This window comes from Tasmannia lanceolata, unplaced genomic scaffold (genome assembly GCF_043159265.1).
Source record: "Tasmannia lanceolata isolate RefF3 unplaced genomic scaffold, GAP_Taslan_0.1 ptg000013l, whole genome shotgun sequence".
NCBI classification, from domain to species: domain Eukaryota; kingdom Viridiplantae; phylum Streptophyta; class Magnoliopsida; order Canellales; family Winteraceae; genus Tasmannia; species Tasmannia lanceolata.
In genome coordinates, this window is record NW_027518690.1 from 50,448,520 (window position 1) to 50,466,170 (window position 17,651).

The following is a 17,651-nucleotide window of genomic DNA, read 5'->3' on the forward strand; positions in this document are numbered from 1 at the left end:
AAATGAGCAGAAACAGGCGTAGAAATGACAGCAGAGAGTAATTAAAGAGGAAAAGAAGATGGAATATGTTTCCCGCCCCAACATGTGGCATTCTGATTCTACCCCATTGAGAATGAAATTTTTATAGGAATTTTTTGAATTAAATTTTTTATTTTACTTATTTCGATTCTGTTTCTTGGGGAAACAGAATAGGATGCTGATTCTGTTTTTTATTCTTGCAATACAAACGTGGCCATATATGTGCATTTTTTACAATTGCTAAGCAAACGTCTAATTTTGCCAAGAATTGGATTTGGACTCAAAATCGTTTCTCATAATCCAAAGCAAACAGATAGTAACGTGGAATGAAAATGGATATGAGTTTGATTGGATTAAGAGCCCACTTTGGTTATAATGCTCGAACATTAGTAGTTAGCCATTAAAAACATCAAATGGGTTTCCCTTGCTGTTAACTTTACATGGCCGTGTAAAGCCCACATAAGCCAAGATGATGAAAGAAAAACAAATTTTGTTTATAATAGCCTTGGAATACCATTTTCAGTTGTTTTATGGTGGTTAGGCTGTGATCTGTCGGGTAGTATTTTGTTCTCTTCTACTTCTCTAAATGAAGGCAAAAAGATAAGACCCAACATAACAGACAAAAAAGGGTGTTGTAGGAACCCACTCTACTTTAAACTAGTCTCGACATTGACCAGAGACCAGAGTAGGTGGCACAACTTCAGGCGGATTGCTACCTTACATATTTTGGGCCCCACCATGGACTCTACAGAATCTGATAATCCTGAACATTAGATCAATGGTATCAAAATTTTGAACCTCTTCCATTGGCTATTACCATCATGGTGAATATTGTAAATTGTAACTGAGGGGAAATTATCAGAATAAAGGGGGTGCCATTTGTATCAAAGTTGGTGTTTGTTTGTCTTTATAGGTTTTCTTCAAATTGTAGATTCATCACTAGAGATTGCCAAACACATGGCTTAAAAAGGAAGGGTTACTAGGAATCTCACCGAAATGAGCAACTGTTGCTAGCAAAAGAAAGCCCTCCTTTTACAAATTCTTAAACTAGAGTTGTTCTTTCACAGATATGCTTAAACTAAAAGACTTCGTTTGCAACAAAAAAAAAAAAAAAAAAAACCCATAAATGAATTTCAAACATGCTCACCATATAGAATCATCGTTATCATTTCTACCAGTAGAACAACTACCATCATCATCAATACCTTTATTCACAGCATTGAAAGGAACAATGTATGCCTAATCAGATTTTGCAAAACACCCTAAAAGTTTTCCTTCCGCCCAAAATCATTTGCCATTTTCTACTATGATCTTGTCACCCTATGTTTTTCAACGTAAGAAATGTTATCAATTTTAAGGCCCTTACCACATTCCAAGATCAAAGCGCGGGATCTCACCGAAGTCCTTGCTTTTGTCTGATAAGCTCTTGAAGTCCTCAAAGCTCCCCTCTTTAGAACTAGTTGCAGCACAAGTAAGCGGATCACTCGAGCATAATGATGGATCCAAAGTTGAGGCTTCCTCACATTTCTCGGTGTTTGCATCTACATTGTCCACACAAATCTGTACCAAACAATACAAACATATAAACAACTCATTTTAGTCTAACACAAACTTTAAGAATTCAGAAATGAACATTGGATACATCGTCATTTTTTACATGGTGAAAAAGAAATTGCACACCAATTTCAGACAATTGGCAAAAACAACTGCTGGAACGGACCAAAAGGGTCCAATAAAAATGTCATATGCACGACAACAATGTATATTTCACATCGAAAACCGTAAAGAAGGATCATAAAAGAACTAAATTGCCACCAAAAGATGTCCAACCATAAGAGTGGAGAGAACTAAGCTTTGAACCTGGTTGGAATTTTCATCCTTTTCAACCTTGGGAATCTTCATGAGATTGATTCTAGATCCTGTTGAAATAATCCTTTATGTCAGCTGCTCAACAAAGGTACATAAATAGAAATACAATCCACATGATGGTGTTGAACAAGCTTAGGAAACCAGGGTAATATGGACCGCTTACCAGGAAGCTTTTTGTTTTCATCAGTGGTATCACATAGTACCACATTTGGATGATGATTCTCTTCAGAAGCAATTCCAAAAGATTCCTCAACTTGTGGATTTTCATTCAAGCTATTGAATAGTGATGCTCTAGAGGAGCTATCGCCACAGTTTGTGCTGTTTGAAGTACTTGCTGGTCGTGTACCATGTCTTTGACTATTTTTAGGTGAGTCTGAAACAATCATATCAGAAACATGAGTAATTTGAGACCCTTAAAGGAGTTAAGCTACTTTCATCTCTTCCTTTAGTATATACAAAATCTAGCGTAGGCTTTGATATGTCAGATGGTGCAGCACTGAAATAAAATTGTAACGATAAATAACTTATCAATGTGAACGTGCAATGTGGATTTACTTCTGCTATGCGAGCAAGTAAATCATAATTCTCAATTCATTAGGAACAGGAATTTTTAAGAAGAGTTCTTCCCATGAAATTGGGGAATAAAGAAACCTAGTAATCTAGCTCTTCAATATACTAGAAGTGGCCCTTAAAACCACAAATGATAAAAGAATTTGTTTGGACTTGTGCACTCATACAGGGATGTCTATGGATCCAGATCATTTCTTAATTAGTCAAAAAGTTTTGAAGTTTCTAAAGAAACCGAAATTCCCAACATCAGGTTTTTACTATGCAATTTCAACCTCTGTTTAAGTGTATACATTATTGTTCATAATTCAGATGGGTAAAATACTTTGAAGCATACATTAGCACAGTGGTGTATGATAAGATACCCTGATCACAGTCTGGGATATATCATAATACCTAGAGAACGCTTCGACGAAGAAAAGAAATTATCTGGCGATAATTTCCATATATGCTCAGGATCTACTGATTTCATGAAGCCTGAAGAAGAAAATTCCAAAGCAGCTTTGACTTGTGAGAGATCACTTCCCGAGGTACTAATTTGAGTAGTAATTTGGCAATCATCTTCACAGTTGTGTTTGATACTCCTCTTAGAATATTTGGTCTCTGGTGCATCCTGCCCCGGGGCAAAAGTCTCCTGAGCTGTTGGAATTTTAAGAAAAGATAAGATCTGGCCCGCTGCAAAAAAGGAACCTAGATTACCAATAGACAGTAGTAGTAATATCAAATTACAAAACAAGTAGTCTGGCATAATCCAAGCTCTACAATATGAAGCACAGTTGATACTTTGTTCCACAGGACTTGCCACCATGCCAATGGAAATGTAGATAGATACATGGCAATAGTGGTAGCAAAAAGCTTCATTAAGTCCATGGATAGATTACAATGAAACTATAAGTCCTGTGAGGAAACCTGCCATGATAAGATTATCTCCAACGCCAATAGGCGCAGTGACAACGGCCATATTGTTTTGGATATTCGACTAAGACGGAATTTAAAAGACTTGGAGATCGCTCTGCTCGGTAATCTCTTGGGCCAATTATGTTCCGTATACCTTTCTGTGAATAAGGAAGATCGTTGGATATGGACTCCGGATTCTCAAGGGGGATTCTCGGTCAAGTCTTTCTTCCGCATTCTCATGGACTCTTCTTCACAGAGGCATCAACACTATTGATAGGTTAATGAGGCGAGGATTGAGTCTTGTCAATCGCTGCGTTCTATGCAAGAACTCTGCTGAATCCCTGAATCATTTGTTTCTATTATGCCCCTTCTCTTTCCAGGTGTGGATGGCCATTTTCAAATCCTTTGGCTATTCGTGGGTTATTCCACGAAGCATACGCAAGCTTATCTTGAATTGGTGTGGCGCTTTCGTCGGCTGTACAGGTGAAGACATGTGGTCATTAATTCCATATGCCATTGTATGGCACATATGGGCAGAACGAAATAATCGGATTTTTGTGGGCAAAGAAAGGTGTTCCGCGAAGGTCACCCTTGACATTAAATTAGCCTTCATAAAATGGGCAAAAGCTAAAAGTGGCATTCACTATCCTGTGGGAGACATTCTTCGCCATTGGGCAAAACTTGCAGGGGAGAGGAAACACAAAAATATCATAGCTCCACAATGGCAGCCACCTCCTAAAGATTGGCTGAAATTAAATTTTGACGGGAGCTCCCGTGGGAACCCGGGGAGAGCGGGTATTGGAGGATTGTTACGAGACCATCAGGGAAACACACTCATGTCTTTTTCCGGTCCGGCTGGGATTTGTGACGTGAATGAAGCCGAGGTATCGGCTCTCTTGTTCGGTCTTCAATGGTTTGCGAAGCACAAAACTGATCCCCTCATCGTTGAAGGTGATTCCTCCAACACCATTGCATGGGCTTCCAATATCTCCGGCGGTCCGTGGCGTATTGCCGATAAATTGGACGAGATCAGGGACCTAGTTTTTCTGATACGTCCTAAACTACAACATCGCCACCGAACGGCAAATGAACTGGCGGATAATCTCGCGCGGGGTGGGGTGGAACACGAATCTATCATCGTCACTGTGCTAGGTTCACTGGAAATGTAATGGTACCTGATCTTATGTTTGGCCCCTGATGTATTTGGGGGACATTTTGTCCCCTTCTACTGTTTGCTTTTTTTGGTTTCATTAATAAAATGTCACCTTTCCTCAAAAAAAAAAAAAGGATTATCTCTAACGCTTGAATGCATATATGAGTGGTCGTGAATCAAGTGCAATACAAGGAAGCCAAAGCAATAAGAAAAAGGGGCCCAGCCAGCCAAAGCTGCCTGCTGCAATATAAGGAAGGATTGTCTTAAGTATCTCTTCACCAAGATGTCGTTAAGACTTAATGTATACATCATGTGAGGTAAACTTCAATAACATTCAGCAAGCTTTGAAGAGTTAAATTGTTACATATTGCAATGTCTGCCTTTAACTTTGGTGGTACATGTCCAATACTATTGTTCTCCTAGGAAATAGCAAGTACAAAAATTATGCAAAATTATAACCCCAGTATGCTAGGAAATACCAAGGGTACATGCAACATGACCTAATCTAGATTCCGAGGCAAGAAAGACTACCAATTTTTTTCTATCTTGAAAGGTAAATGCAAGAAGAGAACAGCTGAGAGTAAAAGTTGTAAAACTCCATCCTTGAACAGTCAGAAGTTTCAAAGTATCAAGGTTATTGGACCCTACACCATTGTCCACAATTTATCTTTGTTTATAAAATTTTAAGAATTAGGATTGCAGAATAAGTACATGATACAGTTTGAACTTCATATGCATGACATATTGAAGATGTGATTGTTCTTTAGATCAAAAGAACCTCAAGTCTATATAAACGAACCACAATATTAAATATATCATGGAAGACAAACCATCTCGTAACAGCTTTTTTCTAGGAACCGTCCCAGTAATTTTCAATTTTTCAGCATCTGATCTGCAAGAATATGAACCCACAATTTGCCTTGAAGAAGCATCATTTTGGTTCTCTCCTGCACATTCAAGCAATATATGTATCAACCTATCAGGACCTTTCAAAAATATAGATTTAATGCCATTTTCTCTAATTTGAGCACGATAGATGAAACTTATGCATATATTCATCATCTACCTTGAAACTTTGAGATATGCCTTAAAAATTGAATATGGTGCTTATACACTATAAACTAAGATGTACTAAGCGAGGGCCTACCAGAAACAAGAGAAAAGAAAAGAAAAAGATCATAGAAAATTGGTTTCTGAAGAACAATACCTATCTGAAAAGTCCGCCTCTCACCAATCTCAATCAGATAGTTTGGTAACTGATAGGTACTTCCACTTGTCAGATACTCAGACAACTTGACATACTTACTGCCCAAGATAGTTCCATCTTCATTTAACAAACTAACCTGAGATTCTTCAAAGAATCAATAAGGTAGAAATACATGCTGGACAAGATCAAATTCCTTCTCATTGGTCACACTAAGCATCTATAGAAAAGAGAAAATTGGTCCAAATTCAATTGGCCAGGGTAGGAATAGTACACATTGAAAAGCATCTACTTTCGATTCATGCTCATATGGTCTAATTTAACTGCCCACAATAGGAATTCTCTAACATGAAACATAGAAAGCACTAGAAGCCAATACAGATTAGCAAATGCATGGTACAAGTATATGAATAGTGTGAGCTTGAGTGTGTGAGACATTCATTTGTGTTTTCTTTTCTGAGAGAGAGAGAGAGAGAGAGAGAGAGAGAGAGAGAGAGAGAGAGAGAGAGAGAGAGAGAGAGAGAGAGAGAGAGAGAGAGAGAGAGAGAGTAGTGTCTTCTGTGGCGTGGTGTTTGCCATGTGCAAAAGCACCCCGCAAAAATGTGCAGGGTGCAAAAGTGGCCAATATGTAATTGTGTAATAATCTTTATATTTGAAGATCATGTAATAGTAAGTTATAATTAGATGGTAAATTAGATTATTCAGGCATGCACAATGGAAATATATGGATGTATATGTCTGTGTGTTTGTAAGTAAATAATATAAATAGTATTAGATAATCAAGGTTCTCTTTTAGAGTCTCCACGTCAGGCTGTTATATAAAAGAAACAAAGCAACAATTGTCAATTGTTCCAATAGTGACTTGTGATTACTATTAAAGTATAAAAGATTGCCTTCTCCAACGGCTTAAGCTTCTGGGGTAATTGGTAGTTTCATATGGTATTAGAGCAAAGGTCTTGCGTTCAAAACTCCTTGTTATTAAAATCCACATGTAAGGGTAAACCCAAAAAAGAGGGGCCACATGTGCCACATGTAGGCCAATTCTAAAACGAGGGGCCATGCGTGAGGGGGAGTGTTAGAGATGTTCCACTTTGATGCATTCATAAGTAGGCTAAAATAGTTAGTTAGCTTGACTAGTATTGAATCTAACATGTGTTGATTCAAGGACAAGTTCTGACTTGCAAGTTGCAACCTGGATTAGAAAGAAAGAATCTAAGTAACATTAGCGTCTGGTACTTCAATTCTGTTCTGGTAAATCATGGATGCATACATACCAAAATCAGCCGAACAACACAAATTCAATCTTGAATTATTTTGTTCGTGTAAGAGCAGTGCTTCTGGAGTCACTCATACTCCAGAAGCTATATTCACACGCACTTAGCCATCGGTACAGTCAAACCATTGTCAAGGACAATACCTAATGACTCATGATATCAACTTAGTTGAATACCAGATGAATGGTTAGATCTCACATAAGGAAAACAGGAGAACTCTTTAGCAGGAACTGTAAAAGCATGGTTTTAAATTTCGGCCGAAATATTTCAGTTTCGGCTACGACAGAAACGAAATTTACATGAAGTCGTTTCTTTACAAGATTTCGGCGAAATTTCACCGAAATTCTGAAATTTTGCCGAAATGTCACCGAAATTGCCGTTGAAATATCGTTTTAGCCTTTTTTACAAAATTTCCACCGAAATTTATGAAATATTCACCAAAATAGCCAAAATCGAATTAAAAAAAAAAAAAAACGAAATCATAATCATATTTTTACATGATTTCGGCCGAAATTTCGGCCCGACACCAAAACCGACACCGAAACCAAAATTTAGAACCTTGTATAAAAGTAGTGTATAAGTGGAGATTGACCTGTTTCCTGTGTGAACCACAAAAAGAAAGTCGCAAGATGCCATCATGATACTTCTTGGCCTTTTGAGTTATTTGCGTGGTGTACAAGGCATGCCATTCTGCATGGGATTATAAGTCAAGAATCTATTAGAACAAGGATAAAGAGAGAACACATCTGCAATAAACAAAGACATGAAACCAGTGTCTTCAAAGATCATTAAAGGGAAGCTGAATTATCCTAATTGTTGAGTGTTTCTTTATTTAGGCTGCACCAATTCCAAAGGAATCACTTCACAGATATCATCCTTAACTTCTTTTTACAATGCAAACTACAATAACCATCTTTATTCCTTGCTAGACCTACCATATATAATTTATTTTTTGAAAAGTGACATATATTTATTGATATTATGAAAGGTACAATGGGGACAAGAAGTCCCTACTATATATAATTTAAACAGTAAAAAGCAAATAAGAATATAAAACATACAAAAAGTGTAGAAGCCATGTTTTACTTAGAAGCAGGAACTTTTTATATAATTTTTTTTGAATTGCTAAGAACTTTTTTATATAATTGTGCTACATTCAACACAAAACAGTTCCTTTTTTTGTTTTGTTTTTAACATCAGTAAACACGTAATGCACTTCGTGAAATGATACCGATTGGGTTTTCCAGCATTGTCCTGAAACGTGGCTATCACTTGTTCAAGCCGAAAGAATTCCGTGTTCAACACATGTTGAAGTACATAGAGAATTCATTGTCTAACCTGTTACGGTGTTCTGTGTGGCATTTGGATGATTATGTTGTGTAACACTGTCTTGCAGCTCTGTTTGTCTGTTCCCTGAATTTAAAAAGCCAATACATAAATAGTGAGTTCATAACCTCATATATGCCAAAATAAAAAGTAACTTTGATGATAACATGATAAATAGTCTTAAATAGTTTACTAGAAATGAAGAAACAAACATTGACACAATTTACCACAACTACTGTTCAAGCATGATGGTCAAATGTTGCATGCAACACAGAAGAACACTGGAAGAAAATAATGTTTAAAGACAAACCTTGTACAGTGGTCTGTGTCTTTACCCAATTATGCGGGCGTCCAGAGTTGGGCAATTCACTCTTTTTGTACTCTGTATCAGAAAAATACATTACATATTAGGCACACTAACTAACACGGACACACAACACACAGACAACATATTTGTATGTATAGAGAGAGATTAACAACCAGATCCCACTTGAAACGGTTACTGATGCGAACATATTGCTAACAGACTAACCTCTTGCAGTGTTCTGTGTCATGTTGGGGCGATTCTGTTGTGCTCCAATGCTTTGTAATTCAGTGTTGTTGTTCTCTGAACAGAAAAGGAAATCTAAGGATGATGCATGCGGTATATTTAGACGCAGATACACTGATAGGAGGCTAACCTCTTCCAGTGTTCTGTAATACGATAGGGTGATTTTTTAGTGACCTTATGCTTCCCAATTCACTTTTTTTGTTCTCTATAAAGATAAGGACAATCAAGTACATGAGAACAACCTTAAAATGCAATTCAACTTTTAAAAGATTTGGAAAGAATATTCAGAGAAAATTTCTGGACAAAGAACAGAGGAATACTAGTACAAGTTATAAAATTAAATTATGGAGCTCCCAAACAGATGAATCATGTCTACCCTTTTGTCTGAGCGCTCTAGTCTTTTCAACTGATTCCTTATCTTTTCCTTGAAAATCTCCAATGTCAACAAGACAGGTATCAAATGTCAGTGTTCCACCAGATTCAACCATCTCTTCTTTCTTCAAGAATCGGCTATCTAAGAGTTTCCCAAAATCATCATAAAGCAGAACCTGAAAATAGACCAAAAAAGTTAACCATTTGGCAGACCATGTATTTCACCAAATACTACAAGATAAATAAACATAAGCAAAACTAAACAAACCAAATTGTAAATATATAGAACTTTTAAACAAGGAATATCAAATATGTAAATGGTTGTGTTTTCTCAGAAATTAGTGCCTTTACAAAGAGAAGACTGTCACACAATTGGCCTCTCAGTGAGTTGGTGGATATCGAAGACTAGGTTAAGGTAATCGAGTAGGCATATTGATACTCCTATTAAGCAAATAATAGTGTGACACCGCAAACTGATCATAATCCTAAGGACGTAGAATTCGAGATACAAAGATGGGGCAAGAGATCCCGAAAACTTTGTTTTTAAATAAGAACTATACCTGCCTGGAAATTCCCCCGCTCACCAATTTCAATCACGTAGTTTGGTAATTCATACAAACACTCAGACGACTTTACATACTTACAGCCCAAGATAGTTCGATCTTCATTTAACAAATCTGAGATCCAATCATTGAGGGAGAAATACACTCTGGACAAGATGTGCTTCTTTCTCGTTTATCGCAATAAGCATCCCAAGAGAGAAGAGGTGGCATTTTTATTTTTTTTTGAATAGTAAAAGTTGTTGCCAACTATGACCAAGGTGACATGCATTTGTCTGTGTTAATTTTTTTAACTTTTGAGAGAGAGAGAGAGAGAGAGAGAGAGAGAGAGAGAGAGAGAGAGAGAGAGAGAGAGAGAGAGAGTCCATTAAAAACCAAAGAACAGCCAAATGTTGAGGTGATCTCAGGACTGAAACAGATAAGTGCTCCTTCATATCAGCAACAAAACTAAAAGACAGCACAAAACAGCTGGTAACATGCTCTCAAATCTATCCCGTAGATTAGAGGAATTTCTGATTTTATAGTTTGCTGATCTAAACCTTCACACACAAATATTTCCACTATCATTCTCATTGCTAGAATACATTTGAAGGAAGGTGTCAATTCTTTGCTGAATTGAGAACTTTGATTAATAACTATGGCTAATTTCCATGGCCTGGAGACAACCTCTTCACTCATGAAATTCAAAGTCAATGTCTATCCTTCAACCACCAAAGACCAGGTTGTCTTTTGATTATACACATACGTTTTTCAGGGTAAGTCTTTGACACTTTTGCTTCCTGAAATTTTGCAGGGTTCTGTTGCATGTGGTAACCACCATCATTTACATAAAAAATAGGCCAAATTTGTGGTTGTCATGACATGGAGGTTACCACATGCAAAAGCACCCTGTGAATTTTCTAGGGTACAGATGTGGCTAACATGTAAACATGTGAAAATCTGTATAGTTGTAGATATCTAACAATATGTAAGTAATATTAGCTGATCAAGGTTCTCTCAGTTCTTACATGGTCAGGCTGTTATAGACAAGAGACAAAGCAACAAATCCCAAATGCACCCTGCTAATTTTCTAGCGTACACATGTGGCTAACATGTAAACATGTGAAAAGCTGTATAGTTGTAGATTTCTAAGTCTAACAAGCTGTAAATAATATTAGATGATCAAGGTTCTTTCAGCTCTTACATGGGTCAGGTTGTTATAGACAAGAAACAAAGCAACAAATCCTTGTTCCAAGGATGACTTGATGATCATAATGTGCATGGTTTTAAAGAGTGATACTAATATACAAATTGTAAGATTTAGATAGTTGGATTAGAGATGTTCCGCTTTGATACCTAAATAAGTAAGCTAAAATGGTTAGTTAGCCTGACTAGTATGGACTCATAACATGTGTTGATTCAAGGACAAGTTTTCACTAGCAACATGAATTAGAAAGGAACAGTTCAAGTAAAAATAGCATCTGGTACTTCAATTCAGTTTTTGGTAAATCATAAATGCTTACATCCCATAATCAGCCAACACACACAAAAAAAACATGCATTCACAAGAATAATTGAATTCAATCTTCAATTATGTTATTCTTGAAAGTGTCGTGCTTCTGGGGTCATTCAAACTCCTACAGCTACATTCAAAATCATTTAGCAACTGGTAAATTTAGACAATTGTCAAGGAGAATACCTAATGCCTCATGCTCTCAACCATGGTTTTAAATTCTGATTGAAATCCGAATCGGTCAGGACTGAAATTTACCAAATTTTCAGCCGAAATTTTGGAAATTTACTAAATTTTGTTAAAATGCTGTTTTTTAATTTGTTGACAGAATTTCGGCTGAATTTTTGGTGATTTTGGCCCAAAAAAATGAAATTTCATATCCTTTTATCGAAATTTCAGTTTCGGCTGAGTCCGAAACCAAAATTTAAAACCATGCTTACTCGGATACCAGATGCTTGTTTAGACCTCACAAAAGAAAATTACAAGAACCCTTGTAACAGTGAAAGTAAAAGTAGTGTAGAGTGTAAATCAACCTGTTTCCTGTGTGAACCACTAAATGAAAGTCGCAAGATGCCATCATGATATTTTTTGGCCTTTTGAGTTATTTGCGTTGTGTACAAGGCATGCCACTCTGCATGGGATTAGAAGAAAGTATAAAAACAAAGATGAAGAGATAACATAAGAAGTCTGTGTATTCAAGGATCATTGAAGGGAAGTTGTAGTAACAAGGTTGTTGGATGTTTCTATATTTAGGTTTCACCAATTCCAGACCAATGACTCAACAGACATAATTCTCAAATTCTTGCTTCCATGCAAACTACCATCGACCATCTTTATTCCTTGTTAGACCTACCGTACGTAATTTAAATAGTAAAATCTGATTAAGGACATAAAACATAAAAAAAACACAAAAACCTAATGCTAATTAGAGACAACAACTTTTTATATAATTTTGTCACATTCAAGACAATAGAATTTTCTTCTGCTTTTTTTTTAACATTAGCAAGCATGTCTGTTGGTAAGTTTGTTAAAGTATATCATGAAATTATATCTAATAGAGTTTGTTAAAGTATAAAAGATAAATAACGCCTTTCTCCAACAACTTAAGCTTTTGGAGAAGTTGGTAAGTTAACATGGTATCAAAGCCAAAGGTCTCGAGTTCAAACCTCCCGGATAGAAAAAATCCACATGTGCTGGTCAGCCCAAAGTGGGACCACATGTGCCACGTGTTTGCCAAGTGGGCCGCACGTGCGGGAGAGTGTTAAAGTATAAAAGATAAATAACGCCTTTCTCCAATAGCTTAAGCTTTTGGAGAAGTTGGTAAGTTAACAGAGTTTTCTAGTCAATGGTTTTAGAAAGAAAACTTGTAGAATGTTTAGTTTGGTGCTGCAGATAAATGGCAATTCACCAAAAACCATCAGGCGGATACCCCTCTTTTTGGCATTAATACTCCAAATACCAATACATAATCTAACTTCCATGGATGAGCACATATCTGATATCCATAGGCCGTGGAAAAGCAAATGGCTTTACAGAAAAAATTGGCAAACTCTCGAATTGAATACATTCAACTAAGAATCTGGCTTGTATGGGATACATGCAGGCTTAATCCTAGCATTGGCACATTTTTGTACTTTTTTGAATCAATAATTTAAGATTTTCACTTTTTTTTTGAATGGTAATTTAAGATTTTCACTCCTTCAAGACAAGAGAATTCTGCATGAAAAAAAGGTTGAAGCAAATAGAAAATTCATTTTTAACCTGTTACGGTGGTCTGAGTGGCATTTGGATGATTCTGTTGTGTAACAATGCCCTGCAATCCTGTTTGTTTGTTCCCTGAATCTGAAATAACCAGTACATAAATACAAGTTCATTTATGCCAAAAGAGAAAAGTGTCCTTGATAATAATATGATTAACTAAACATGATAAATACCCTTAAATACTTTACTAGAAAAGAAGAAACAAACTTCAACACAATTCGCCACAGCAACTGTACAAGTATTATGAACATAGTGAGATAAAGGCTATAGATAAATGAGAGGGAGACTAGTGATAGAATGCTGCATGCAACGAAGAAAAACACTTGCAAAAGTGTCATGTTCAAAGAGTAACCTTGAATAGTGCTCTGTGTTGCATTTAGCCAACTTTGTGGCGGTCAAGAGTTGTGAATTTCACTTTGTTGCCAGACTGTGAAGCAAGTGTGAGAAGCGATGCAAGAAGCAGAAGCAAGAAATAAGGGGCCTAGAAAAGAAAAAATGCAGGAAGAGAAAAGCTGTAAAGAAACTAAAGAGGAAGTTTCCCGCCTTGTTTTTTTTGGCTGGTGTGGATTTTGTGCGGGGCCGACCTGTGTTTGTAGCTTGGTTAGCCTGTATTGTAGCTTGTTTTTTTTATTTTCTTGAGTGTTTTTTTGCTTCTTTTTGTTTTGCTTTAATTGGTTCTCCAGGCCACCTTGGTATTGGGCTGTCTTTTGGCTGGTTAATGCATCTACCATTCAAAAAAAGTAAAGAGGAAACGTGTGGGAAGTGTCAATGAAAGTCAACAAGAAGCGCATAATAAGTCTCATTGGAAGTAAACAAAAAAGAAAGAGTAGTGTTATAGTAGGTTCCGGTTAATGTGGGTAAGGATTATAAGTATCAAAGAAGAGTTTGAGACTGATTAGAATTATGAAGTTTTAAGGACTATTTTTTCCACGTGTTTTATTCAAGTAGAGTTAAAATTAAGCTTTGGAAAAAGATCATATATGTTTCATTTGAAACATAAGATGAGTTTTCAACCTTTAAATACATTTTTTCTAAGAAAGCTCCTTCGACATTATCAAAATGAGAAAACACTTTTTTAGGAAAAAATAATCACTTAAATAGGAAGTGTCTATTAATTAAGAGGAAACGCTTAGGGCTTGTTTGGTTGCACAATTTCTGGGTTTTACTAGGTGTTTTGGGTGGTTTTGGAGTGTCACGTCATCTACCAGTGGTGTTTAGTTGCACGTTTTGATTTAAACTACTAGGAGACTACTTGCCTTGTCTCTCCCTTATCAGCCCATGTGGTATGACTTTTGTCCCCCACCAAACAGCTTGAATGTGTGTGTGTACGCTCGCGCGCGTGTGCGTGTGCGTGTGTGTGTGTGTACACGCATGCATATACACACACACATACATACATACATACATACATACATACATGTGTATATATATATATAGAGAGAGAGAGATAGAGAGTATTTGAAACAGATACTGATGCAAATAAATTGCTAACAGACTAACCTCTTGCACTGCTCTGTGACATGTTGGGGCGATTCTGTGGTGCTCCGATGTTTTGCAATCCATTCTTTCTGTTCTCTGAACGGAAAAAAAATTCAAGGATGATGCTTCCAATAGATTTAGATGCAGATGGATTGCAAACAGACTAACCTCTTACAGCATTCGATAACACACTTGGGTGATTTTGCAGCGCCCCTGTGCTTCTCAATTTAGTCTTTTTGTCATCTATAAAGGGGACAATCAAATACATGTAAGCAACCTTAAAAATGCAATTGAATTTAAAATTATTGGAAAAAAATTCAAAGAAAATTTGTGAAAAGTATCAATTGAATGCAAATACAACTTCCAAAATTAAATCAAAATATATATATATATATAAATAAATAAATAAATCATGGAGCTCCCAAACAGAGGAATCATGTCTACCCTTTTGTTGGAGCATTCTAGTCTTTTCAACTGATTCCTTATCTTTTCCTTGAACATTTGAATTCGATAGATGCTTATAATTTCCTTCAAGATCTCCAATGTCAACAAGATAAGTATCAAATTCCAGTGTTGCACCAGATTCAACCACCTCTTCTTTCTTCAAGAACCTGACATGTAAGAGTTTCTCGCAATCATCAAAAAGCATAACCTGAATATAGACCAAAAAAAAGTATTAAGTCAGCAGAACATAAGCACGGTGTATTTCACCAAAATAAAAAAAATTAATATGAGCAAAAAACTAAACAAAGCAAATTACAAATATATAAAATTTGCAAACAATGAAATATTAGATACATGATTGGAATCCTTTCTGCACATGGTCATGGTTTTAAATTCCGGCCGAAACGAAGCCAAAATATTTCGGTTTTGGTGGAAAACGAAACGAAATTCACAGTGAGTCGGAAAAGTACCAAACTTCGCCGAAACATTTCGGAAATTTCGGCCGAAACGTTTCGGAAATTTCGGCTGAAACGTTTTGAAAATTTCGCCCGAAATTTCGTACCAAAACCGAGATTTAAAACCTTGCACATGGTTACAAAAGAGTACAAACCACATTACCTTGCCAGTTGAGCCAAGCTCCAATGCGCCATCCTGGTACACTTTCCTTTTCTGCTTGATGTGCCTTGTGTAGGTCACAGTCCATCTTTTGGCATTCTCCATTTGTTACAGTTCAAGCTTCCTCTCTAGTTAGAGGATGGAAACTCGTATCATTTCAAATTATCTCAAGAATGAATACATGTTTATATAATGGAGATTAAGGAGGCAATGCAGGAAAAATATCACCCATCAACACCAAGAGGAAGAATAGCTTGTTGCACAGAATTTTTAACCAATAAGCAAAAATTCATGAAATTTGCAGCTAAGGATGATGTAATTCAGTGAGGAATAAAAACTGACATGTAAAATCGAAGAATATCTTCAAGTTAAAAGGCATTTGATGTTTCCTTCTTCTAGGTTGAATGTTGCAAGTATCTAATTCTAAACAGGGTAGAATTGCAAAAATGCAGAAAGAGACATCAATTTGGGAGATGAATAAGCATCTTATCCACAATTTGCGACACATACCAGTGGTAGAATTGTAGCCTGCAGCTTGTTTAAAGATATTCATAGACAGCTTAAGCATCAATTTTTCCAACTCCTCATCATGGATTTAGTTCGCGAGTTAAACCACAAAACCATAGATTAGTTTCATTTAGAAGACATATATTAAGTCTTTCCTTTGAAATCTCACATCCATATAAGATTGGTTTTCCTAAATTATGATCGAACAACCAAACCTAGCATTTTTTGTCCTTGAAATTCTCTAAACAGTTCAAGAATAACTCATGACTAACAATGAACAATGAATTGATAGGCGTGCGGTTTTTAAACAGGTCATACACTCACTTCTAGTTTTCAAAATTTTGTTATTCTTATTTCGTTGCAGTTCCTTAATTCGCAATCCGGATAGTAAAAATAAACAAAACAAATCATAATATTTCAACAGGTCACACATGCATTTATAGTTTTCAAAATTTGTTATTCATATTTCCTTGCAGCTCCTTAATTCACAATCCAGATAATAAAAAAACAAAAAACCTAACATTTTATTTCATTAATAGAGTCGTTGAAAAAACCTGGCAGGCTCCTATGGCTACAAAAAACGAAGTATCTGACCTAAATCAGCTCCAAATTTGAGAAGCAGATCGAAATAAAACTCTGTAATTCCCTTTCTTCTGATGAAATTCTAATGTTTAGATGTGAGAAAAGAAGGAGATTCTGATTTTTTGTTACAATGCATATGAATTACCAGAATATTAGTCTGCAAGAGTCTTGAATTGAAAACTAGGAAAGGAAAATCCCTCAAAATTCTGTGATATTCAACAGCATACATATGCTTATGCAGGAAGAGGTGAGAAGGGAAAGAAACAGAAAAAATGTAGATTGAAGAAAGGCAAAAGATGTAAATCCGAATTTTAAGGAGATCTAGAAATGGTGTGAGAGTACCTTCTGCTACTTCTTGCATTGGGAGAATGCTCGATTGGGGATTTGTTATTTGATTTAACCAATTTTTGGGAGGGAAGAGGAGGAGAATCCTCTTAAAATGCGCGGCGTGCGTAGTGCGCACCACTTTGCAACAACGGGTGAAATTATACAGTGTCCGGGCGTGAAAAATCCCAAAAATGGGATTTGACAGCGTCCATCGCAAAAGGCATTTCGCGGATGGTCTGTTGCATGTGAGGGCAGCCACCTCTTCAATGAAGACAAAATCTGCTGAAAAGTGAGCCCATGTGGCTGCTCTCACATGCAACAGACCATACGCGAAATGCCTTTTGAGATGGACGCTAGTAATTCCCATAAAATATTGTTCGTCATTTGTGTAGGTTTTTAATGTTACAAAAATACCCCTCGTGAATATGTATAAACAAGAGGGGTATTTTCTGTACATAAATATCTGGATCTTAGGACATTGATCCAATGGACGTGATTCGGATCCTGCGCCCAAATACTGTTCATTTTTCGGATTCATTGGACCGGTCCATTGGTAACCCAGGTAAGGATACTGCAAAGATTTTTTAGGCACGATATATCCAACAAATAAATGTTTTAGATCATCCAAATAGGTGGCCCCAATATACTTTTTTC

At 36.5% G+C, this 17,651-nt stretch overlaps 1 protein-coding gene across 3 annotated transcripts; it reads right to left on the reverse strand.

The window, feature by feature from the left end:
* Positions 1–1,071: 1,071 nt before the first annotated feature.
* Positions 1,072–17,142, reverse strand: LOC143890503 (uncharacterized). Of its 3 annotated transcripts, none has more exons than XM_077395215.1 (19): positions 17,013–17,142; positions 15,585–15,709; positions 14,967–15,174; positions 14,691–14,765; positions 14,544–14,618; positions 13,044–13,124; positions 11,816–11,913; positions 9,235–9,406; positions 8,989–9,063; positions 8,841–8,915; positions 8,619–8,690; positions 8,321–8,395; positions 7,575–7,672; positions 5,712–5,847; positions 5,335–5,451; positions 2,851–3,129; positions 2,051–2,260; positions 1,879–1,937; positions 1,072–1,578 (listed from the first exon to the last, which is right to left on the reverse strand). In XM_077395215.1, the coding sequence occupies exons 2-19, from the start codon at positions 15,684–15,686 to the stop codon at positions 1,381–1,383; spliced, it is 2,205 nt and encodes a 734-aa protein (XP_077251330.1). In that variant the 5' UTR covers positions 15,687–15,709; positions 17,013–17,142; the 3' UTR covers positions 1,072–1,380. The 3 variants fall into 3 exon arrangements, with proteins under 3 accessions (XP_077251330.1, XP_077251329.1, XP_077251331.1); XM_077395214.1 differs by having other exon boundaries at positions 1,849–1,937; XM_077395216.1 differs by lacking the exon at positions 8,989–9,063 and having other exon boundaries at positions 1,849–1,937.
* Positions 17,143–17,651: the final 509 nt, after the last annotated feature.

Bases quoted from the DNA above. Each gene is read 5' to 3' on its own strand.
- LOC143890503 (XM_077395214.1), bottom strand. From the start codon at position 15,686: ATGGAGAATGCCAAAAGATGGACTGTGACCTACACAAGGCACATCAAG. The intron at 11,914-13,043 runs GTTAAAAATGAA...AATCCCATGCAG, and splicing joins CACTCAGACCACCGTAACAG to AGTGGCATGCCTTGTACACA. The intron at 1,938-2,050 runs GTAAGCGGTCCA...TTATTTCAACAG, and splicing joins TGAAAACAAAAAGCTTCCTG to GATCTAGAATCAATCTCATG.